At 37.2% G+C, this 24,172-nt stretch overlaps 1 protein-coding gene across 2 annotated transcripts in view; it reads right to left on the reverse strand.

Annotated features, from left to right (window-relative positions):
• LOC149793814 (atos homolog protein A-like) overlaps nt 1–24,172 on the reverse strand; it is a 116,868-nt gene that overhangs the window by 63,741 nt on the left and 28,955 nt on the right. For both annotated transcript variants that reach the window (XM_089967818.1, XM_089967819.1), the window contains exon 2: nt 6,504–6,679. In XM_089967818.1, the coding sequence (XP_089823944.1) occupies nt 6,504–6,679 (176 nt within the window). The remainder of the gene's footprint in view (nt 1–6,503; nt 6,680–24,172) is intronic.

Consider the following 24,172-nt stretch of genomic DNA (forward strand, 5'->3'; position numbering starts at 1 on the left):
CCAATTATGTTAGACAAACGGTAAGGCAAACTCAAATGTAATTATCGGAGGCACTACGTTCTTTTCTGGGGCCCCGAGTCGCCAAGTGGTCTAAAGCGCTCTCCGTTACGGATCACTGTCATCTCACCTTTGTCTGCGTGGGTTTGAGTCTCGGATTCGGCTAACGTGGGTATGTGAGAAAGCTTGCCAGTAGCTTCTCGTGGGTCGGTGGTTCTTTCCGGGTTTTTCCCGGGTTCTTCCTCCACCATTAATACTGGCCGCCATGTATAGCCTATCGCGTGCTGAAAAATGGCGTTAAACCCTACAACAACAACAACAACGTTCTTTTCTCACTCCGATACTACAGGCAATCTCAGCTGAAAGAACAACCACAGCAACAATAACAGCGACAGACACCATAACAGCGGATTTGAAACTATCTACCTCAACTAAAGAATTAGTATCAGAACCGGAAGAGGAAATTGAGGCGGTTGAGGAGGAGGAGGGGGACGCTGACCCCGGTTGAGAAGTACACCGAAATGGGACTAGATCAAGCAGGGTAGTTTATTAGAGCCATACAATACGTTGCCTACAAATCTCTAGACACATTTAAACCAAGACCTTCTCAATGGGGATTAGGGTCAGAGTTCTTCCCCAATTCTACAGACAAACCTACACTGGATACCCCCTCAGTCAACTGGTAGAAGCCGCTGCTTACATTGCCGCCCATCATGGCTACGCATTTCCTGATATCAAGACTCATGAGACTAGGAGTGCGGGAAAGAACGTGAAAGCAAAAGAGAGACGTGTTACCTTCTAACAGAAAAAAAAACAGCCTTTATAGGGCTCCAAAAGATTGCTTTTTATTAACTAGGGCACCATATTTGGCTTGGTATCCCTCCTTGACTAAACTATTCTCGAAACAAACTTGACCCATTTCAACACCGCAACAAACTTAACTTTTTAAACCTAACAGTGACCAAACTGGTATATGTGTCTTAGACATAATGATTTAAATAAGATCAGTATGGCTATTTTTATGTACACTAAGTACTAATATTAGATAGATATGTTAGGAAGTAGGAAATTTAACAGACTCGTTAGATTTGAACTAATTGCACAAGTGGTTAACACATTATTGGTACTTTTTACTGTCCATTAGCAAAAACGGGACTTGATTTGAAATAAGTACGGGCTAGCGTTTTGTTGAGTACTTAACACCCATGGCTGTCTTTTTTAGCACCTTTTTCCTCCTTTACCACGCTCGGACAGAAAAATGAGTGTGTGGTGAGACTATTCCCACTCATGTTTAAAGCCTTTCAGTCAGGTTGTTAAGGACTAGTTAGTCCTACACCTGAGTGGCTAAATTTAAAAGTAGTCTGTGAGTACATAAAAGCCTGGGGGATGAGACTCTCTTTCCTTCCCCAGGAGTAATTAAAAATCACGCGGTGCGTTATTAAACCAGTGATATATGCTCCATTAGAGCGAAAATCACTTTAATTCAAGTAAGCAAGCAAGCAAGTTCGGGTACCGTCTTTAGCACTCTTGATGACACCAACTGTCTGGGTTATTTTCTTTCTTGCAAGCCCCTATGTTCCACTTCTGTTTGTGATAATAACTTGTGATACTTCACATTTTCTAAAGTGTAAATCTTTACAAGCCGTACAAAATACAAAACTTATATGACTTTGGCTTTTGACACTTGCACAGACTCTGCACTTTATGTGTCACGAGAAAATTGTATATCCAATTTTTACCATTTTCAAAAACACGCACACACTTGCAGCTGGACCAGAAATATGTACATCCTGTTTTGTGGATAAGTCACAGAAAAGTCCAAGTCCATAGGTGGTTATGAACGTTAGGAATATCCCCTCGTTTTTTCAGAAATATCAAAGCTTGTATGTGCATTTTCCCTTTTCCACTCTATATTAGTGCTTAGATTTGTTCCCAAAAAAAAAAAAAAAAAAAAAACTAAATAATTTTGAAAAAAAAAACAACTGAATTTTGAATTCAGGTTTCTCTCTGTTTATAATTTTTTTTCAAGTTGATGGTGCATGACAGAGTACATTCGCCTACCTTTCCAAAGTGAGAGCCATTTCTTCACATGTCATTGCCTTTGTTAAATTCGGTTTCATTGGTTAGTTATCGTTAATCTTTAATTTTTTCATGCATTTCTTTTTGATAGAAGATTTAAGGCTTTCTAGTGTTGTAACGGTATTTATGTTGTTAGTCTGTTGATGAAATTATCTATAGCAAAGTGCTTAAGATTTTTTCAGGTTTTTTTATTATTTCAAGCCCTACAAAAGGAGACCAAGTTTGTCTTCAAAGAGGATTGAAGCTCTAAATTACACGGGCGTGAAGGAAAACATCGTTGTGTTCATTCTAATCATGCTTGCCGTATCTCTTTGTGTTTTAGACGTCATATTTCTTCTTAAGTAAATACACGCATCAATAGACAGACAGATTGGGTCATCATCCTTGAGTTTCACTGTACTTTCGGTTCTTTACTTCATACAAACCCCAACTTTATCCCTATCAGATACACTCTACCTTCCTACCTACAGTAGCGCGTATTCAGGTCAGCCACTTGCAACACTGTTGCCATTTATCCCCTAGTGTTCAGTACAGTGACGTCACTGACGCTGGCAATTTTGAGACTATAAATATCGACTTGGGGATTTCCACATTTTGTAGCTATACATATATAATAGAATTCATAAACAGGAACGTCACTCAAGCTGAGGCTATAAAAAAGATAGTGGGATTTTCCAAAGGAAAAACCCACAAGTTGGAGATATAAATAGATAGTGGGATTTCATAGGAATTTCAGCTCATTATAGATACATAGGTATTTATCCACGATCGTCACAGAAGTTGATTTTGTAAGTAGTTACTAATTTTATCTATTTTATAGTGTGTGTGTGTTTATGTGTGTGTGTGAGTATGTCTGCGCGCGTACGTTGTGTGTTTCTGTGTGTGTGTGTGTGTGTGTGTGTGTGTGTGTGTGAGTATGTCGGCGCGCGTACGTTGTGTGTGTGTGTGTGTGTTTGTGTGTGTATGTGTGTGTGTGTGTGTCTGCGCGCGTACGTTGTGTGTGTGTGTGTGTGTTTGTGTGTGTGTCTATTGGTCTCTGTTTGTCCGTATAAAACTCACTTTATCCCTATCAGATACACTCTACCTTCCTACCTACAGTAGCGCGTATTCAGGTCAGCCACTTGCAACACTGTTGCCATTTATCCCCTAGTGTTCAGTACAGTGACGTCACTGACGCTGGAAATTTTGAGACTATAAATATCGACTTGGGGATTTCCACATTTTGTAGCTATACATATATACTAGAATTCATAAACAGGAACGTCACTGAAGCTGAGGCTATAAAAAGATAGTGGGATTTTCCAAAGGAAAAACCCACAAGTTGGAGCTATAAATAGATAGTGGGATTTCATAGGAATTTCAGCTGATTACAGATACATAGGTATTTATCCACGATCGTCACAGAAGTTGATTTTGTAAGTAGTTACTAATTTGATCTATTTTATAGTGTGTGTGTGTTTATGTGTGTGTGTGAGTATGTCTGCGCGCGTACGTTGTGTGTTTCTGTGTGTGTGTGTGTTTGTGTGTGTGTGTGAGTATGTCGGCGCGCGTACGTTGTGTGTGTGTGTGTTTGTGTGTGTATGTGTGTGTGTGTGTCTGCGCGCGTATGTTGTGTGTGTGTGTGTGTTTGTGTGTGTGTCTATTGGTCTCTGTTTGTCCGTATAAAACTCACTTTATCCCTATCAGATACACTCTACCTTCCTACCTACAGTAGCGCGTATTCAGGTCAGCCACTTGCAACACTGTTGCCATTTATCCCCTAGTGTTCAGTACAGTGACGTCACTGACGCTGGAAATTTTGAGACTATAAATATCGACTTGGGGATTTCCACATTTTGTAGCTATACATATATACTAGAATTCATAAACAGGAACGTCACTCAAGCTGAGGCTATAAAAAGATAGTGGGATTTTCCAAAGGAAAAACCCACAAGTTGGAGCTATAAATAGATAGTGGGATTTCATAGGAATTTCAGCTGATTATAGATACATAGGTATTTATCCACGATCGTCACAGAAGTTGATTTTGTAAGTAGTTACTAATTTTATCCATTTTAGTCTAAACCATTATAACTTAATTTTTGGGGATATGTTTATTTTCCTTTAATTTCTGGGACAATTTCGTCATTTTAACGTTACTTTTAGTCACATCCATTTTGTCGTTGAGCATTTCCTTGATTATAGCTATTTATAGCATCATTACAATTATGCAAATTTTTGAACACCCCAGCAAGATTTCAGGTCTTGGTAATGCTTTATATATAAATCCCACGCTTGTACTAGTGTATGTATGTTTCTTTCTCTGTTGTGTTTGACCCTCTACCATCATTGTCCCTAGACAATCCCACCATGTTCAATTCCCCTTGACGCTATACAGACCCACCATGTTCAATTTCCATATGTTAAATTCTCTTGAGGCTATATCCCCCAGGGGTTTCCGTAATGTTAAATTCCCCTTGTACGTATACTGACCCACGATTTATTCCCATGTTAAATTCCCCTTGTCCGTAGAGTGACCCACGATTTTTCGCCATGTTAATTCCCCTTGTCCGTAATCTGACCCACGATTTTTCGCCATGTTAAATTTCCATTGTCCGTAAACTGACCCAGGGGTGTTTTTAATGCTAATTCCCATTGTCCGTAAAGTGCCCCCCTTCACTACTATGGTCGGAATCCGATTTTGTGTCCGGGTTTTAGACTTTTTCACCTCAGATCCAAGGCAGACTGGTCTCAACTGCACACAGACAGGTGAACCTTTTCGAAAAGTAGGATAAGATGGGCATTTGGAATAAAAAGTGGTCTCAATACAAAAATGATGGGTTTGTTAAGCAAAAAAAACTCCAACTTTTTCCCTTCTGCTCATGCACAAGCAAATTAGCTAATGAAAAATGATATTTCTAGCAAAACTAGGAATCAGGTTAATGGGATATCTCTTGAAAGTCGATGTATTACGATGTATTCAGAAATAGCCCCCAAAATGTGTTTCCTACTTGTATTTCAGGCAAAAACAACAAAAACCTCCAGGGGTTAATGAGTTAAAGGATAAAAAGATGTACAGTAATAATAATAGACTTGCATAATTCTGCAAGAATAAATTCTACATAATGTTTTTGAACAAATCCACTAACGCATTCATAAATAACCATGCATGAAGATGCTGGCTTATAATTGGTGTAAATGACTTGAATTCATTCTTGTTTATCATATGATGTGGAACCAACTTTGCTAAACGATCAGTCAACTTCTGTCAAATTTTTGCACATACTGTAATAAATTTGGAGTATGTGCATTTGTATATAAGACTCCATTTTAGGGATTTCTTTGATTTTTGTGATCACTTGTTTGATATTTTGAAATCGGTGGTGGGGAAATAGTTCTCAGCCAATTACTAGAAGAAAATGTCATGGAGTGCAGTGTTGGTGAGATTTCATGATATCATTGTTAAACTTTAGTGAGTTCAGGTCAGAGCCATATGAGTGTCCTGGATCTCAGTAGTCCCTATTGTGTGGACTGAGTGTGTGACTTCATGTGCAGTATTTATGATTGGGAACTGGTAAAATGCATAAAGGAATAAGTGAGAAGCGACTGTTCCATCATCTGTGGTGCCGTTTATTGTTGCTATGATGGTAAATATGGTGTAGAGTTACAGGAGTAATGAAGATTAAAATCATAATTTGACTGGCCTAAGGTAGCACAAGAGAAATAGTTCCCTGTATCAGGTGGTTGAATAGTATATTTTTATGGCAAGAAATACAGGTGCTACATTACGGAAACATAATGAGGAGAAACCATGCATTTGTGAGGTTGACAGGCAACTGTGAAGTTGTAGGATTTATGGTCATGTATTAATTAGTGGGAAATTATTTATGGTCGGGATGTGTTGCAATTTCCAGTTTACAACAGAAATTGTATAAAGTCCTTGGAATCAAGGGGAAACAAGTGGCTTCTATTGGGATTCATGCCAGAGTTAAAACTGTTTGATAACAAAACCCCTTTGGATCATTATATTACAATTTTGAAAACATGCATTGCAAGCATATCTTTTGCATTTAAAAAGGCCTACCAAGGTGAATTCTTTTTTGCTAAAGACACAAACGATTTGCCAAAATAGAAACTTGATGGTCACTGGGAATGTTGTCTGGGCCTGACACAAGATTGAAATATCAGTGAGAATGGGGCCTTATGATGATGAAACCTGTGGGGTCGGGCCTGACAGTCACAGGTTACATGGAATGGAATGCAAGTCTGAGTGGGGTCACTGGGAAAAAAGTCTGGGTCTGATGATAAAACCTGCATGGTCATTGGGAATCGGTTCTTGGCCTGCTGGTGGCTATTTTAAGAAAAAAAAAGACCTAGGCATGGAATACATCACAGATATCTGAAATTTGTTTATAACCAATTTAAGCCTTTATTCAATGACAGTGTACCTCTTCTTTCTGACTGTCACAAGAATGCAATGTGGGCACACTTTGGGGTGGACAATGAGGTCCTTCTACTCTTCCCTTTACAGAAGTATCAGGGGTCCTGGCTTCCATCACAAGTCTGCCTATATTTTCAAACAACTCACGCGGGTCACACACGGGGCTCTCCATATCTTCTGATCCTGTGAATTAAAGAATGTAATCAAATAAAGAGGTCATAATGATCTATCAGATTCAGGGTAATTTGTTTTTGTTTTTTTCAATTAAAGGTCCTCATATGAATTACCTCTCCACGTAAGTTACCTCCCTTCAACAATCATCTTATCATATCCATTAAACTTCCAACCAAGTAGTTTCTCTGCCAAAATTATCTAAGTCACCTCCTATAAATGGTCAAAAATATTTCAACACATTTCTAAACACATACAGTAGTTGACTGCTTAAAAGAGGTATCCCAATTACAGTAGGTGGCTGCTTAAGGTAGGTATCCAATATATTGTAGGTGTCTGTTTAAGAAAGGTATCACCTAGGTGGCTATTAAAGGGTGGGTATCCCATATACAGCAGGGGAATGCTTAAGGAAAGTATCCCATATATAGTAAATTCTGCTTAAAGGAGGCATCCCAATTACTGTTGGTGACTGCCTAAGGGAGGTACATGTATAAACATACAGTTAAGTGGCTGCTTACTGGAGGTATCATATATACAGTAGTTAGTATATAAACAACAAATTTAGAAACCATGATCACACCTTTAAATTTTGGGATTGTGAGAGATAAGAAATGTTTTCTTGCAGAACATCATGTCATGGTTTTGAATGTCTCATTATGTTATATGACCTTGCCCAAGCCCAAGATACAATCTTGCATTGGTGATGACAATAATGCTAATATTGCCACTGGAAAAACAAACACATTATACTGTCTGCTAATGCAGGTAAATAACAAACACAAGAGACCCTGTTTATGTCAAGAGTGTCTTTTATCAAGGACAGTAAATTAACAGTAAGGTCAGTTACAATAACCATAACACCAAGTGTAATCTTGGGTGTAGATGCATATGAAGAATCACATGCACATGGATAACTGATAAGCAAGGTGGTATCAACATTAAAACAGGTGCCTTTCCTTTAAACCAAGTTATAATGAACATACACATTTTGTTTGCATCAACAAACTTCCTTACTGTATATACTCGCATATAAGACAAGTCCAACTGCAAACTGCACACACCCAGATGTGCCAGCAAATCTGGATCTATGCAGTTTGTTAGGGGTAATCAGTAAAATAAACATCATAGACCCTAACCTCCAGGCACATTATAGAAAACAGCAGATCATGAACTTTGTTGTTTGCAGTCTGACTTGACTTATGAATATATAAGGTAACAGATCAATTTAGACAAGAAACTTTATACTGACAACAACCACACCAATCTGGCCTCTGAAAAGGTGAATGTCAAGAACTTAATTAGGAACTGTTAATGTAGAACAAACCAAATTTGTATTTGTAAGCACTTAATATATCCCCACTGCTGACCAAAAAGGAAAATTAATTGAACTAGTCTCCTGTCTATGATACTGAGGTCATCATACCTTAATCTCAAAAGGCTATAAGATTATAAAATGCTATAAAAGAAAACCTTAAACTATTGAACAATATCACTGACCTTGAAGATAGCACTTTAAATGTGGGGTATGTGACATTCCATTAAAATGACTGATAAGTCTACCAAATCATTTCAATCTCAAACATCTTTAAAGTTAAGGAAAGTGTGATGCGAACATAAAATACTGAGTTAAAATGTTTATGATGGGACCCTTAATGAGGTATGCCACAAACCTTCTCGCAATGATGTACAGCAATTTTCATCACTTAATCTCAAAAACATTTCAAGTTATTCAGATGTGAAAGTATGATACACATAAAATGATAAGATATGGCCTTAACCTTGAAAACAGGATGAACCAGTGAAGCATGCTGCAGACATGCTAGTGATGGTGTATGTATAAATAAAGTAAATTTCATTCCATAATCACAAACAGTTTTAATGTTATAGACTAATATATATGTCTGATAACATAAAATATTTTGCTGTTGTACCTTAATTTTGAAGATAGGACCTCAAATGAGTGGTATGTGATGCACCTTCCAAGTATTACTAAGTTCTACCCCTTTATTGTTGTTGTTGTTGCTGTTGTGCGGTTTAATGCCATTTTTCAGCACATGACAAGCTATACATATAATGGTGGAGGAAGAACCCGGGAAAACCCCAGAAAGAACCACCGACCCACGAGAAGCTACTTGCAAGCTTTCTCACATACCCACATTGGACGAATCTGAGACTTGTTACCAGCGCAGACAGAGGTTCTGCCCCTTTATCTTGAATTGCTTAAAAATTAGATCAGGGAAGGGAAATGGTAATATTTCAAGTTAACTTAAAAAACAAAAAGATTTTAATTAAATTCTTAAATCATCTTGCCAAACAAAAATGCAAGTTAACTGTGGAAAATGTGAGCTGAGAATTCAAATTTATGCAGTTTTTGGCAAGTTGTAAATTTGCCAGCGATAGACAACATATAATAATATACCTGTTTCAAGTTTCAAGTAAATTCAGCAAAATACACAGGCATTGCAAAAATCATTTGGCACTGATTTCATTACTACAAGATCAGCCTTCTTAAGTGTAGCCCAATATTGTGGATATACATTTTCTCTCATGTTTTCTTCAACATTAATGCCTTGCCATGCATCCCCAAAACGTGTTTTAGAAAACATTTTAACTAAACCTTTGAGAGCTAATTCTTTCACATTGTATAGGTAAGCTGACAAGTTACATGGTGGTCTAATAATAACAGCCTGACATGCAAGAAGTTAAGGATTTGCTCTGTACATATTTCCTCAATAGTTGTGGTACATGTAATAAAAATATTTTTTGTTGGCTTCTGGGAAAAGGAAACTAAATTTGCAGCAATTTTTATGGGAACATGTATTTTGCACCTTTATTCATTATACCATATGTACTCATTTATAAATTGAGTCAAACTGCAAACAACAAAGATCCTGATCTGCAGGTGCATTATGCTATGGCAGATCAGGATCTGTTTTGCTTCTTCAGCTGATTACTCCTAATACATTGCACACACTCAGATCTGGCAGATGATTACACAATGTCAGATCTGGATCTGTCTGGTTTGCAGCTAAACTCATCCTATAAACAGGTATAGATGGTCAAATTGTTGCAGGGTTTTTCTGCACTTTTTCTTTTCGAACCTTTGCAAAATGTTATTAATCTATTTTCTAATCTGTGCTGGTTTAAAGACTTCCAAGACAATATAATTCATTACAAAGGTCATACCATACAAACTCCACTATAAGATGAGTCCAACTGCAAACTGCACAGACCAAGATCTGCCGGTGCAAAATGTGCCAGGTCAAGGTCTATGCAGTGTGTTAGAGTAGATCAGTATAACTAACTACATAGACCCTGATCTGCAGGTGCATTATTCTAAAGCAGATCAGGATCTTTGTTGTTTGCAGTTTGTGCCCATTGAAATCAACAAATAAACAAATCAGTTTATACATGTAGTTTTTCATAAGTCAAAATAACACTAAAAGTCTGTGTGTGTGTGTGTGTGTGTGTTTGTATTTGGTGTAAACCGAGGACGTCCTCGGTTGGTAAAATGGTCAAATCTTGCTTCTCCCAATTATTTTAGCCTAGAATAACGTAACATCATGATTTGTAGGAAGGTCCCCTTTTACATGCTTGGTACTTGTTCACGATTTTGGAGTGTATCTTTCCTCCTAAGTTGGTGATACACACGCCCGAAACAATGTCCTCGATTGCCCAGTGGAAAACTTGTAGATAGATCTCCACTATCAAATTACACGTTGCAAAAACGTATTATCTCCCTTTAGATCCAAGCATCAAATACAAACTACTAAGCTAAACTATAAGAAGATAAGCTGGTGCATATAACAGTCCCTGGTATTTTTATTAATATTTCATACATGTGAGACAATAGTGTTGGGAAACTCAGGATACATTCATACCACACACGTTCAATCTACGACATGTATGAAAGAAGTACATCAAAATGCTATTGGAAATACGCATGAATTCATTGTAGAGTTGGAATGAAATTGCTAATTATCCAACCCATCTGTAAAGTTAAAATGTCCTGTGTGCGGCGAGATTTTACACACGTTAAGATATTGAAAAGACATCCTTGATATGCAAAATTTATTTTGTGATTATTAAATGAGCTATATCCTCCCCTATTTCATAATTTGCCTATTTAGTATTCAAACAGGATATAACATGTGATTCAAGTAAAAAAAATCCCGTCACGATGAGTCAAATTATCACTAACCGAATTTGGAAGTTACATGCACAGAACTTCAATAAATATATAGAAAGATAAATATATTATACAGAGGTCAAACATTTATCATCAAGGTGATCAGTCCCAAAATGAAACATTTAATTACACGAATATGTTTTTCATTATCACGCTCTTAAGACCTGTGACTAAATGTGCAAGCAACCATACACTGTTGAATGCATTAAATGTTCTTTTAAATGTATTTACTTGCTTCCGTTGGTGATTGGATGACTTTGCTGAACATGTCATGAATTACTGGATCGCTATTTCTGTTGCAAACGAAGTCTTATTAAAACAACACACAACATATAAATACAAGACATCAATCTATATTGCTTTCCCAAATTTAAAGAGGTTTTTAACAATAGCCAAAACTCTCAGGATGTTCTACAGGACGAACTTGTATTTATAACTTAACAGAACATTTACTTAGAGCTGCATTAGACTGTAATATTCTTACTCATTTAGTCTTTTTTCAGTATGTTTAATACAGAAGGCGACGCAGGAAGGAAAAAAAACTGTTTAAAGCTTCCAATCAGCGATACAAAACACCTTTACATGGTACATTGAATTAGCAAATGTATAAACTAAATGATTCTGAAGGTGAACCAAGAGAGTGTTGTACCATTAAAGTATAATCTTGTTCATTCATGGCTCCAAAACAAAAAATAACAGAATAAACTGTTTGTAAAAAGGTATTAGACAAGTATCCCCATACACTAAATTTATGCATACATCTACTCTCATAGAACTCGGTTCTTCGCCTCTGCAATTACTGAACTTTAAAGCATTTTATGAGGTTTCGATTCAGTTAACATAGATAAGTTGTTGTTGTTGTTGTTGTCGATGTTTTAGTCTATCATTATTCTTTGTCTTGAGGTTGAGATAAAATATTATACAGATTACAACAGAAATAATGTTGTATGCATCACTGATTTATTCAACCAAAGTTACTTGAAAAATAAAAAGTCTCAGTGAAATACACTATGGCTAACACAAACACAACTTTACATCTGCACATGCCCGAGAGAGAGAGAGAGAGAGAGAGAGAGAGAGAGAGAGAGAGAGAAAGAAAGAGAGAAGATTCATACGCGTATTATGCAACAAAGATATTACTATATTTTGTCAAAAAGTGAATAGTCATTGCCAATAAGGCAAGTTTCCTGCCATGAATGATCTAATCCAGCCAAATAGTATTGCTATAATCCAGGGGTATTTGCTTGACCGAGCAGTATCAATCCCTGGCACGATTCCACTAGAAGTCATAAGTTTACCCCAAATTTCCAAAGACTTCTCTACAACTTCTGTTCCAAATTAGAAAGCCCGACATGTCCATTCTATACATACATTTTTCGCTAATCAATGCATGACCACAGATCTCAAAATTTGCTAAATATATAACTGCACATCTGCATGGTTTCTCTTCATCAACTTTCCGTACCGTCAGCAGTTCATGTTGTAGAAACTATACAACTATCCTCTAATTTATCATTCCGTCAATAACAACAAGATATATATTAAAAAAATTATGTAATTGCCCTAAAGACCAGTTGTAGTCGAAACCCTTATAGAGGTTACAATTACTTAATAATATGTGATTTAGATTTGATTTTAACGTAGCTTTAACAATCTTTCAGTCATATCGCTATGTTGTCTGCAGTGTGGCAGTTTATAGTGATGTCTATCATTGGGGCATTATGCCACATACATGTAGCATGATGTCACACGCAGTCACATTATTTTTACACCAGGCCGACTAAGTCATAACACTAACCTCCTAATGCTGAGCGACTAGCGAGGCAGCTGTTAGTACCATTGTCATGTCTTTGTTATGGCTCTGCCTGGGTTCTAACCCGCAACCTCCCGCATCCGAGGCGGACGCTCAAACCACTAGGCCACCTGAGCGATCGTACTGATTGTTAAAACTGGATTAGATGTGCAAATATGTCCTTGTTGGTCATAATGTACGAATGTCCATGGTCTCCATGATTTTGTCAAATAGTGTGCGTCCTTAGTTTGTACGGATTATACAGAAAATTTGTGTAAACGTGTGCGTCCTCGCTTGCACTGCTAAATTTCATATTCCTTAGAAATGATAATACAGTTCCCTCCTTGATACATCACCATTTCCTATTAATGTACTGCCTCAAACAGTATTTGATTTTGCTCTAACATCGCCAGAACAAATGTCCTCGGTACACGGTTCCATACACAAGTCCTCTATATCCACCAAAAACAAGAATGTGTGTGTGTGTGTGTGTGTGTGTGTGATTTGGATTTTTTATGTTCTTTAAAAAAAATTCAGCCATATCACTACTTTAAACAAAATTCAGCCATATCACTACAATGTCTGCAGTAAGACAGTTTATAGTGATGTCTAGCAGAGTAAGTGGGGCATCATGCCACAGACATGTAGCATGATGTCCAAGCCAGCCATATTATCCTGACACCAGGACGACCAGTCCTAACAATATAACCTCTTAATGCTGAGCACCAAGTGAGGCAGCTGTTAGTACCATTTTTGTAAGTCTTTGGTATGACTCGGATGGGGATCGAACCCACAACCTCCTGCATCCGAGGCAGACACTCTGTCCACTAGGCCATAATAGTGGTCACTAAAATTCTAATTGAAACTGATGAAAATGTAAGCAGTAGTTCATCATTATTCATAAACTCATGACTTATAGTACAGAGTAATAAAAGTTACTGGGGGAAAAACTGCTGGTAGAAAAATAATTCTTTACTTTGAAATAAAAAATGCAAGTTAAGAAAGTTTAATTCAAGCCCTGTCTAAAGGGGGAATTTACAATGGATTACACTGAGTACATCCTTTATGAGTAACTAATATAGGTCTCTTAACACCCTGATTGTTGCTCACAGTAAAGATGAGTATCATGAACTGGTTATCCAGTGTGTGCTTCTAATATACACGTTTTCTGGCATGATGGAGGATGAACCCTGGAAAATCCAGGTTAGAACAATCGATCCATGAGAAGTTATTGGCAAGCTTTCTCAATCATGTACCAACATTAGCTGAGCCTAAGGCTCGAATCCATGCAGACAGCGGTGAGATGGCAGTGATCCGTGACGGTGAGTGTTTTAGACCACTTGGCCACTTGGGGCCCCTGAAGTCTTTTGGTAAAAATTCTGTCAAAGTGACTTTCTGTTCCTGAGTAAGATGGCTGCTATTGTGGTCATAATGGATATCAAATTATCAACATTTTCATTTAGGATCAGCTAGACATGTAGGGTTTAACGCCATTTTCAGCACAAGATAGGCTATATATGGCAGCCTGCATTAATGCTGGAGGAAGAACCTGGAAAACCCCCAGAAAGAACCACCGACCCACAAGAAGCTACTGGCAAGCTTTCTCACATAACCATATTAGCCAACTCCGAGACTCGAACCGACATAGACAGAGGTGAGATGGCAGTGATCTGTAATGGTAAGCGCTTTAGACCACTCGGCCATTCGGGGCCCCGGAAGTCTTTTGGTAAAAATTCTGTCAAAGTGACTTTCTGTTCCTGAGTAAGATGGCTGCTATTGTGGTCATAATGGATATCAAATTATCAACATTTTCATTTAGGATCAGCTAGACATCATACCAAGTTGTTTAGTTAAAACCCATGAAAATATGACTCAGTTTAGATTGCAGCTGTGGAGACCATGCTAGATGTAATATATGGGCTGTTTTCATTTTGGTCCAACCAGACTAATATTGCATGATTGCCACAATGGTAACCATATTGGAGATGAAACTGGCCTCATTTTCATGTATGGTCCAATTGGTTTTGTGAGGTTTGACACCATTTCAACACATGGCAGCCAGTATATCTGGTGAAGAAAAAACCTAGGAAGAACCATTGACAGGAAGCTACTGGCATGTTTTCTCACATACCCATGTTGGCCATTCCAAGATTCAAACCCAGGCAAAAGGAGGTGAGATCTGAGTGATCTGTAAAAGCTAGTACCTTAGACTACTTGGTCACCCAGGGCACCTTTGTTTGGGATCCACTAAAGAAATCACAAGATCTCTTGGTGACAACCCTATCTCAACAGGTCTTCCATTCAGAACTAACCATAACATTTTCAAGATGGCTGCTGTGGTGGCACTATCAGATTGAGACTGGTACCTTTGATATTTACAACCAACTGGACATCATAGGAAGTCCTGTTCACATGACCATTCTTTCAGAAGCATTAGCAATAACAAGATTTTCAAAATGGTCACTGTAGCAGTCTTATTCTATGTTGATGTGGCACCAATTTCCTTTAGGACCAATTAAACCTGGGATGAATATGTATGTCAAGTTTCATGGCAATCCCCCAAAGAATTTAGATGGAATAAGAACAGCTATATTGTGCTTTATGGACCAATGAATGACGGACAGCACTGACTCATACATGGATAAATGTGGTACCTGTCTGCAGAGAGACTGGATTATAAACTACTCTCTGTATTGTAGCTTACTGAACATGACATTTGATTTATAGACATGATTTATTAAACACAAAGGTACCATGTACATGTAGCTAACACTAATATAAACTTAGAGATGCCTATCTGATGGACAATAGGTCAATATGTGTAGCTTAAATGTAAGTTGCTTATTGTGAATACCCATCTTCATCCAATGTTAATAATGAGAATCCCATATATATCCCTTAAGTTTGAACAGTAAATGTTGGCAATTTGTTAGTCTGTCATGTTTACCCCGACCCAGAGTAGCCCAGTTGAAACATGTATAATCAAAGCAATTCTGACAGGCCATTGTTTGATGTCAAACACTGCCGAAGGCTAGCACTAATCCGTTAGGTAAGATTGTTGTGGCTAGAATTGAAGAGCCGGACATAGGAGTTGCGAGGCCGCCCGATAGCCAATTATCACCTAGGTGTCGAAATGTTTTCCAAGAGCAAAAGAAGTTGCCTGACAGGTTGAACTGGCCGCTAAGACAATTGGACTGGGGCACAGCGCCACCCAATCAGAATCAAGATAGGGGAGAGACCTTGATTTGGGTAGAATGATATCCCCGCATCTTCCGGCAAGAGTTAGTTCGCTGAGAGAAATTACCCAGAGAAGAGGTTAGCGTAACTCCGAATAGCCATTCGTTATTGGCGGGAAAATCTTAGAGCGGGAAATTCTAAGTACAGAGAGCTTCCAATAAGGTCAGTTTGATATTTGTTCGGTCTTTGTGGAATACGACTGCATTTTAATTGTAGGTCATATGTATACTTTATTATTACTAGAATCGTAGTACGAAGAATGACTTTGTTTTGTAATATGTTGCATATTTTGAAGAAATGAGTTGATATTTGTAAAGAATTATATAGCTTGCTAGCCGTCGTAAGAGTTAGTATTGTACTTTGCTATGTGGGTATTTTATAGTAGACTAACACATATGTTCATATGATTAATTTGCCATTGTTGAATATTTGTCATGTACAGACATGCATCTGATTGTTGTCAGATTGTAGTACGATGAGATTAAATATATATGTGTATATACTGACGTGACGCAATGTATTGATGTCTGTATAACAATTCGCTGATACCGTGTTATTACGCCATTGTTTACCCTGCAAGAAGTGTGTGGGAATTTCGATGTGTATGCATGCGTGACCGAAACAGTGATAGCTATCTGATGATTAATTGTCGATATAGTGTGAGGTGAGATTCGATAAAACATATGTTAACGCCTTGTGGTTTTTCACAGGAAGCTTTGAGGGACAGACCAGTTACAGTTTGGTCCCGTAGTCTCAGATAGAGAGACGGAGGAAAGGAGAAGTAAGGTGAGAAGTCAGGAGAAAGCGAAATTGGAGGAGGAGATAGTAGAGAGGGAAACGGAGACAAAAGAGGAGTTAGAGGAACGGAAAGAAGGAAGAAATCTGTGGGAAAGAAATAGATGAGTAGATGCAAGGACGGGGGAAAATCAAACTCACACTGTAAATCACGGGATGAATTAGGCTGTCACTTGGTCGAGGGAAAGACGAGTGATTGGAAGTTATTGTTTTAAATTAACACATTTATTAAATTGTTATTGATTGAATTTCATCTTAGTGTTCTCTATAATTTAACTGTCGGCATTGCTGACTGGGGGCTCAGAGCTGTAAATCTATCTTGTCACTAATTTAACCTTCTAACCTAACGAGCCAGGGTGGAACTTTCATCATAATTTAATTAAATTATATTGGAAGAACCCCACCCCAATACGTACAAACCTCACATAGTTCAAAGGTATTTCTCAACTATTAGCCTAACCAGCATTTCAAAATATTTTTATGGCAGGTTTCCTAGGCATACTATATAAAAACAGAGCAGAAGCTTTAGTCATAATAACATGTGGACTCTATATAATAATATTAGTACAGGTAGGTATAATTTTTTACTAATGGTATAATATAAAATAAATCTTGCTCTACAGTGTTAACTTAATAAAATGGTGAGCAATTTGTTCACATATATACACCCCTGCTGCTTCCTGATCTCCTCCCTACCACAATGATGGAGACATACAAGTTTGTTACTCTTCTAAAATTAGTGTGAGTAAATTGACTGACCAGTAGGCATGCAGTCTTCTAATCAAAACCAAAACAGGCACTAAGTTTCACAGAAATTCACTGACAAATTTGTTAAGAGCCATTCAGAAAACTTCTTCTGTCAGGTGTTGCAAGAAGACAATAAGTTGACAGTTCCATCTTCAAACAATGACCATAATATGCAAGTTTTATGGTGATATACTGAAATATGAAGCTAGCTGCTTTCACAAGATTCCATCATATGCTATGTCATGCTATAAGTTTAAAAGGGCAACAACTCTAATAATGAGTCCCTCGAAGGGACTGATATCCTACTGTATGCAAAGAATTTCCAAGAATTAAAGAGAAGACCATTACTTTCTTCTTGGATGTTCTATAGCAATGGCAAGATTTTCAAATTAGCTGCTGCAATGATTAAGTTTGGCACCATTTACATTGAGGACCAACAAGACTTCATTCAATGGTTCAACAAAACAGAATAATATATCTTCTCGTGGAAACTCCACACTGATATGACTTTCATTTTGCAGCAGTAGCAATAAGAATATTTTTCTGAGACTGCCACTGAGGCCATATTGGATATCAGATTGATACCATTTCCACATAGGACCCACTAGATATCATACAATGTTTTCTGGTGAAAGCACAAAATCAATATCACTAGCCATCTCAGGATAAGTAGAAACGACAAGGTTTTCAAGATGGCTATTGTGGAGACCATGTTTGATGTCAGATCAGCACCTGTTCATTAAAGACCAACTAGACTTTTAAGAAGTCTTTCAGTGAAAAACAATTCTGATATGACCATCTATTCAGATGGAATAGCAACAAACAAAATTTTCCAGACACTCGGTGTATGAATAGCACCATTTTAATTGGGACCAATGGAATGAAAGTGTCAGTTAAGTTTCATCAGAAATAACAAACTTGTGATGATGGACAGATTACTGACAAGTGACAATAGACCATCTCATAAGCTCAGTATAAGACCAGTATAGACAACAGTCATTATCTCAAAGGTTTTTCACGTCTATAACCAGTATAGAAATACACTAGTGCATGCAGATGACCACAACATTTTCCAAGTTTTGTGGCAATCCATAAAAACTGTAAAACTAGTAGCATTTGTAAGACTGTGTGACAGAGGGACTCACATGGCAATTTCTATCTAACCCCACAACCCCATCCCAAAAATGATGTGGGGGATGTAAAATTGGAAATATAAAGCAGTCTTTTACAAAATATTAATATAGGGAGTTCACAATAGTCAGGGATGTTACTTAACACAATTCAAGGTCGTTTGCTATTCCACAGGCCTTTGTTACTGTGGTACTAAGCTCACATTGAACTACATGATAAAATTAGGACTTCCAATCTATATTCTCTAAAATACTTTATAACAAAAATACACCAAAAGGAAAGCTTGAATCTAGTGCATGGAAGACAGCAAGACTCTGTTATATAACGATGTACTCTTAAAAGAACATACATGGTAAGTACAGGCTATGGGTGAGTCAATGTCCTGGATGACAACTATTGCTACATTCATTCATTATGGCTACTGCAGGCTATAATTAAAACTATGGGTTCAGTGGTCACTGTAGGATAGGTCTGAAGCTGTAATTCCAAGTCAACTGAGAAAACCATAATTATGGTAAACAGTTTAGTTCAAATATTCTCCCAAAGGACTCTTGTGAGAATCAAGTAACAAAGACATTCCTCACTTATGAGAATCAAGTAACAAAGATATTTCTCACTATCTCATAATGTATTTTATCACAACATCCTTTATGGAATAATTCAAGCTATACTTACACTGTATAGTGTGAGCCCCCTCCCCCCCCCCCAACATACAATATTTATCTTATCTGGACATCCTCCCTGCAATCATTCAAGCCATTCCCCCATTTATCTTTTCTAGACATACACACTGCCATCACTTAAGCTAATATTCCATTGTAAGAGCCCCTCCTGCCAAATTATCAGCAAGTTAACAATATTCTTTTGGATGAAAACATTGCAGCTTTTATTTTAAAACTTAAAAACATCAGCATCTAAATAAAAATCTTATTTTAGGCTCAAGTCTGTGAAAGCACTTTCTAAATATAATTTTTGAACATTTTTACTGCCATGTTTGAGTGTGGTTTCTTGGTAAGCTTTAAAGGATATCATTGAGAAACATCATTTAATGAGAGGTCAGTGAAAGAGGGACTTGGGTACAAGAGACATCAATCAGCTTATGAAGCTATCCATTATGTCATTGTCACCACACTGATGATGATGTGTTTATGAAACCTCATCCTATCATCTAATCAAATTACAGTTCTAAAACTAAGATAAAAACCTAGTTTAGTCACAACAAGGAAAACTGGTTGGGGGGTATATCAAACTCATTTAATCGTTGCTTATAATTGACCTGTCATAATGTACTATGTAGTAACTACAAGGGAGGATACTCTCTCCTTTCTCATGTGACCCATTTAAGAATATATGCTGCTATTTCAAGCTACATTTCATGTAGTGTAATAAATCTGGATCCAATGTTTAGCTCAGGCATTTGACTTTGTATGCACATCCAAAGTATGGCATACTACCATACCTTTAGGGAATGCCAGACCATTTTCCCATGCTACTGCTCAACAAGGCTATGATAGCACCTGCATAATATGCAAGAACAACACGCTGAATGGATAACTACTACTCACTGGCCAACTGCAAAAAAAAGTTATAAATAAATGCAGGATGTCATTTTCTTTTAACCATGAGAGGACAGTATTCCATTCAGCGGGATCTCACAGAATCACATGAAAGGACTGGCTGAATGAGACTATTAGCACAACATATAACCATGTGTATTTGTCCAGCTATTGTTTTAAGTGCCATGGCTTCTATAAATTGCATAACGTATTGCTTAGCAGGTTCCTTTTTTTTTTTCTGCTAAATTATTTCCTAAAAGATGACAAACTTGCATAGCTATTGCATGAATACACTTGAATGAATCGATATACAATGTCAATTTAATGACTTCCATAACAGTGCCTTTTTTAATATAATAAAATCAATTTTTGAATTCCAAAAATTTGTTGTTTATTGTGATCACCACAAACCTTTTTTGACATGAATTTTCTGAAACAATGAATAATTGGATATAAGAAAAAACAACTGCATGCCACCAGCTAATTACCTTGTAAACAACCAATTATCATCAGAGCAAAAATTCCATATTGCTTCCTTGTGATATTCTTCATGTTCCATTATGCCAGCCACAAATAAAAAGGAGCTGTGTACCCTGATGCATTATTTGTGTTTTGATTGTGCCAATGAAAATATTCATACCAGACCTGAACCATGGACCATTGCTAACGTCTGCTGCTGTTAGCAAGGTTTTATATCCAGATGTTTAATTTTATGTTAGAACAAAATGTTTCTTAAAACAGAAATAACAAAAATTGAAGATAACGATGTAACTGCAAGTCACAAGCAGTTAATTATATCCAAGATTGACTTCAATACAGAGCTAAAACCAACTACTTTTACATCAAACTCAACTGTTAAAACTATTCTTACCAGTCCATCAGACAGAGTTGAAAAGGAAAACACACTTTGCTGCAAATTCTGCTACATGACACAACATTTTTTCATTGCCAAAAAACAACATGAACAAATCTACAACAAAGAATACATAAGTTTTACTTGCTGAATGTTTTAGTAGAATAACTTCACAGTGTAACTGCAATGTGCAAAGAAATCTATGCTTAACTCATTCAGCCCCAATCCCCTGCCTGTAGGCATGATGAGGCAGTACCCTACTTTCAAGCTCTGTAGCATCAAGGTCATCCAAGATACACCAAAGTGGCTGGTATTACAATAAAGCAGACAGATGTAGTTCTACAATGATACCAAATAATCCATATTTCTACTCGCATTACAAAATGCAGAGAGGAAAACATATCCACTGAGACCCAATTTTTTTGCACCAAAATTTGCCAATTGTCGGAATCAGATTTTGTGTCTGGATTTTAGACCTTTTGGCTGTGACCTAAGGCACATCGGTCTGAACTGCACACAGACTGGTGAACCTTTGCACAAAGTAGGATATTAGTTGAGGATTGGGAGTCGAAAATGATGGGTCTAATTAATAAGCAAAAAAACGAAAAAAAGCTCCAACTTTTACCCTTCTGCACATGTGTGAGCTGAAAATACAATGTCACAGAAACTGACTTAAATAAAAAGATTAAATATAACCAAGGAAGTGTGAAACATAGACCACCATAATCCACTTTGCTCGTGATGACTAATACCCTTCAAGATGAAGCAGCAAGATTTTTCAATGATTGACCATTTTTGAGATCTGATCATTTCCATTCTATCAGATATTATAACAAGTCTTAGTGAAAACATCACATGAATGTTACCACTCTTTAGTACATACAGCAATAATAGATTTTCAAAGGGCTGCTATAGTGGTTATATTGGAGATCTGATCAGCAAAACTTCATTTAAAATCAACCACATATACAAAGTCTTTGTGTAAACCCTTGTCACAGAATTAGGCAAAGAAATAACTTGGTTCTGCCTTAGAATTATTTGACTATTTCTTGTTGTACACGCGTACAACATTATCTAGGGTGAATACATGTTTTTCCAGGTAAGCGACTGTATTAACATGTGACGAAAGAACATTAATAACATGATGTGCACAAATATTTTACCCTGACTATTGCTCACTCTCATATGGATTTAAGTAAGATCAATTTCTAAAACTGACACTGGTTGTTTTGGATCACGTCAAGGAGTGTACGCTCTCCATTGTTCTCCAGCCATAGGGGCAAGTGTTAAATTTACATTTTCATTTGATATGCGAAGCTTATTCGGTTTGTAATGTCTTGTCGCGTAATAATGCATTTATTACAATGTAGATTTGAACTTTGAATTACAAGTCACTATTAGAGGTTAAAGTATTATCATATATCTAGAGATTATACAGAAACTATTATTATGACCAATTTGGTTTTATTGTAGCTGATTGTGGGCATGATTCTGATTGTGTCTGTCGCTGTGATTGTGGCCATGATTGTAATCATGACTGTCGCTGTGATTGTGACTGTTGCTGTGATTGTGACTGTCACTGTGATTGTGACTGTGAATATGACTAGAGCTATCTGAAGCTGTCTAAAGTTGTTTAGAGTTGTCTGGAGTTTCCAGAGTATTTAAGGCTGTGTGCTGTTGATACATATGTCTGTGCCATGGACGTAGACATAGTAAATTAAAAAGGGAGCTGTATGCTGTCTGTATGTGTGTATACGTATGACTGTACATGTGGTGGATCCATAAAGGGTGCAAGTGGCCGATAAGAGTGTGGGCCAACCCAAGGAATCGTGCGACTGTACAAAGGGTCTAGAAGCATACGTTTGGTTCAATTGTTGTTCCAATTGCATTTTTATGTTCATAAGATTATTCTGAATCTTAGTTGTGTTCATAAGATTATTTTGAATCTTAGTTGTGTTCATAAGATTAGTTTGAATCTTAGTTGTGTTCATAAGATTATTTTGAATCTTAATAGGAGTTCATATTCGAGATTATGTGAATCTCTCTTGTAGTGTAAAATACTGTTTGAAGCATATCTGCAGTCCATGAGGTTTCTTGGATCTGTACTTCATATTGATTTAATATTTTTGGCTTATTTTTGATGTGTGAATGTTGTGTAGAGTGATTTGAGTCAATCGTATGTTGAAAGCGTGAGAGCATCATTGTATTTTTACATCATATATTTTTCTTTAATAATTCTTTCATAAATTTCCATCTTTCTCACATTGTGTTTGTCTTATTCATTTAGTCCAAAGACCCACTCGGTTTCTATTCTGCGAAAACCCTAGTTGATTCCATTTGTAAGAAGCACTGTATCAAGACTTTTTAAAATGGTTGCCATAGTGGAGCTTTTTATTTTTTGCTTTTGCTGCTTTAAGCTGTACTTTTAACAAATTATTGACCCATCATACAAAGGAAATGGGAGTAGAGTGCATTATCCAAGGACAAACCGAAAAAGCACCGTTAAGGATATTAAGCCCATGGCCACTCGATTATGAGCCCAAGACTTGACCAACTGAGATTCTGCAGCTCCCAAAGGTCTGACCACAATTTTGTTTAAATTTAAGACCAACTAGATATCACAAGATGTCTTTTAGTGAAAATGAAAATGTCAATGCAAACATTTTGGAGAAATTGAGATAACAGGAATTTGGAGATGGCTGCCATAGTGGCCATGTTGGCAGTCTGATGTGCATGAATTCCAGTGGGGCTCAAGGGTGAGAAAGTATAAAAGGTTTTCCTTTAACAAAAATTCATCTCACCTCTGCCTGCATGGGTTTGAGTCTCAGGCTCAGCCAATGTGTGTATCTGAGAAAGCTTGCCTGAAGCTTCTCATGGGTCAATGGTTCTTATCTGAGATTTCCAGGTTCTTCATCCGACAGTTATACAGGCCGCCATGTATAGCAAATCATGTGCCAAAATATGGCATTAAATTCCACAACAACAACCATTTTTATTTATAACCAATATCCAAAGAAGTCTTTCTGTGAGAACCCCATGCTGACATCATCCTTCCTTCAAAATGAGATATTTAAGACTGTTGCCATTGACATGTCAAACGTTTTGGCAGCATTTGCATTTTGGGTCAAATAGATATTATAAGGGTCTTTTAGTGGAAAACCTAAGTCAATATGACCATCTGTTCAGGAGATCATGCAGTAACAAG

The sequence above is a fragment of the Sinohyriopsis cumingii genome, chromosome 8, assembly GCF_028554795.1.
Source record: "Sinohyriopsis cumingii isolate HCF-2022 chromosome 8, ASM2855479v2, whole genome shotgun sequence".
Classification (NCBI taxonomy): domain Eukaryota; kingdom Metazoa; phylum Mollusca; class Bivalvia; order Unionida; family Unionidae; genus Sinohyriopsis; species Sinohyriopsis cumingii.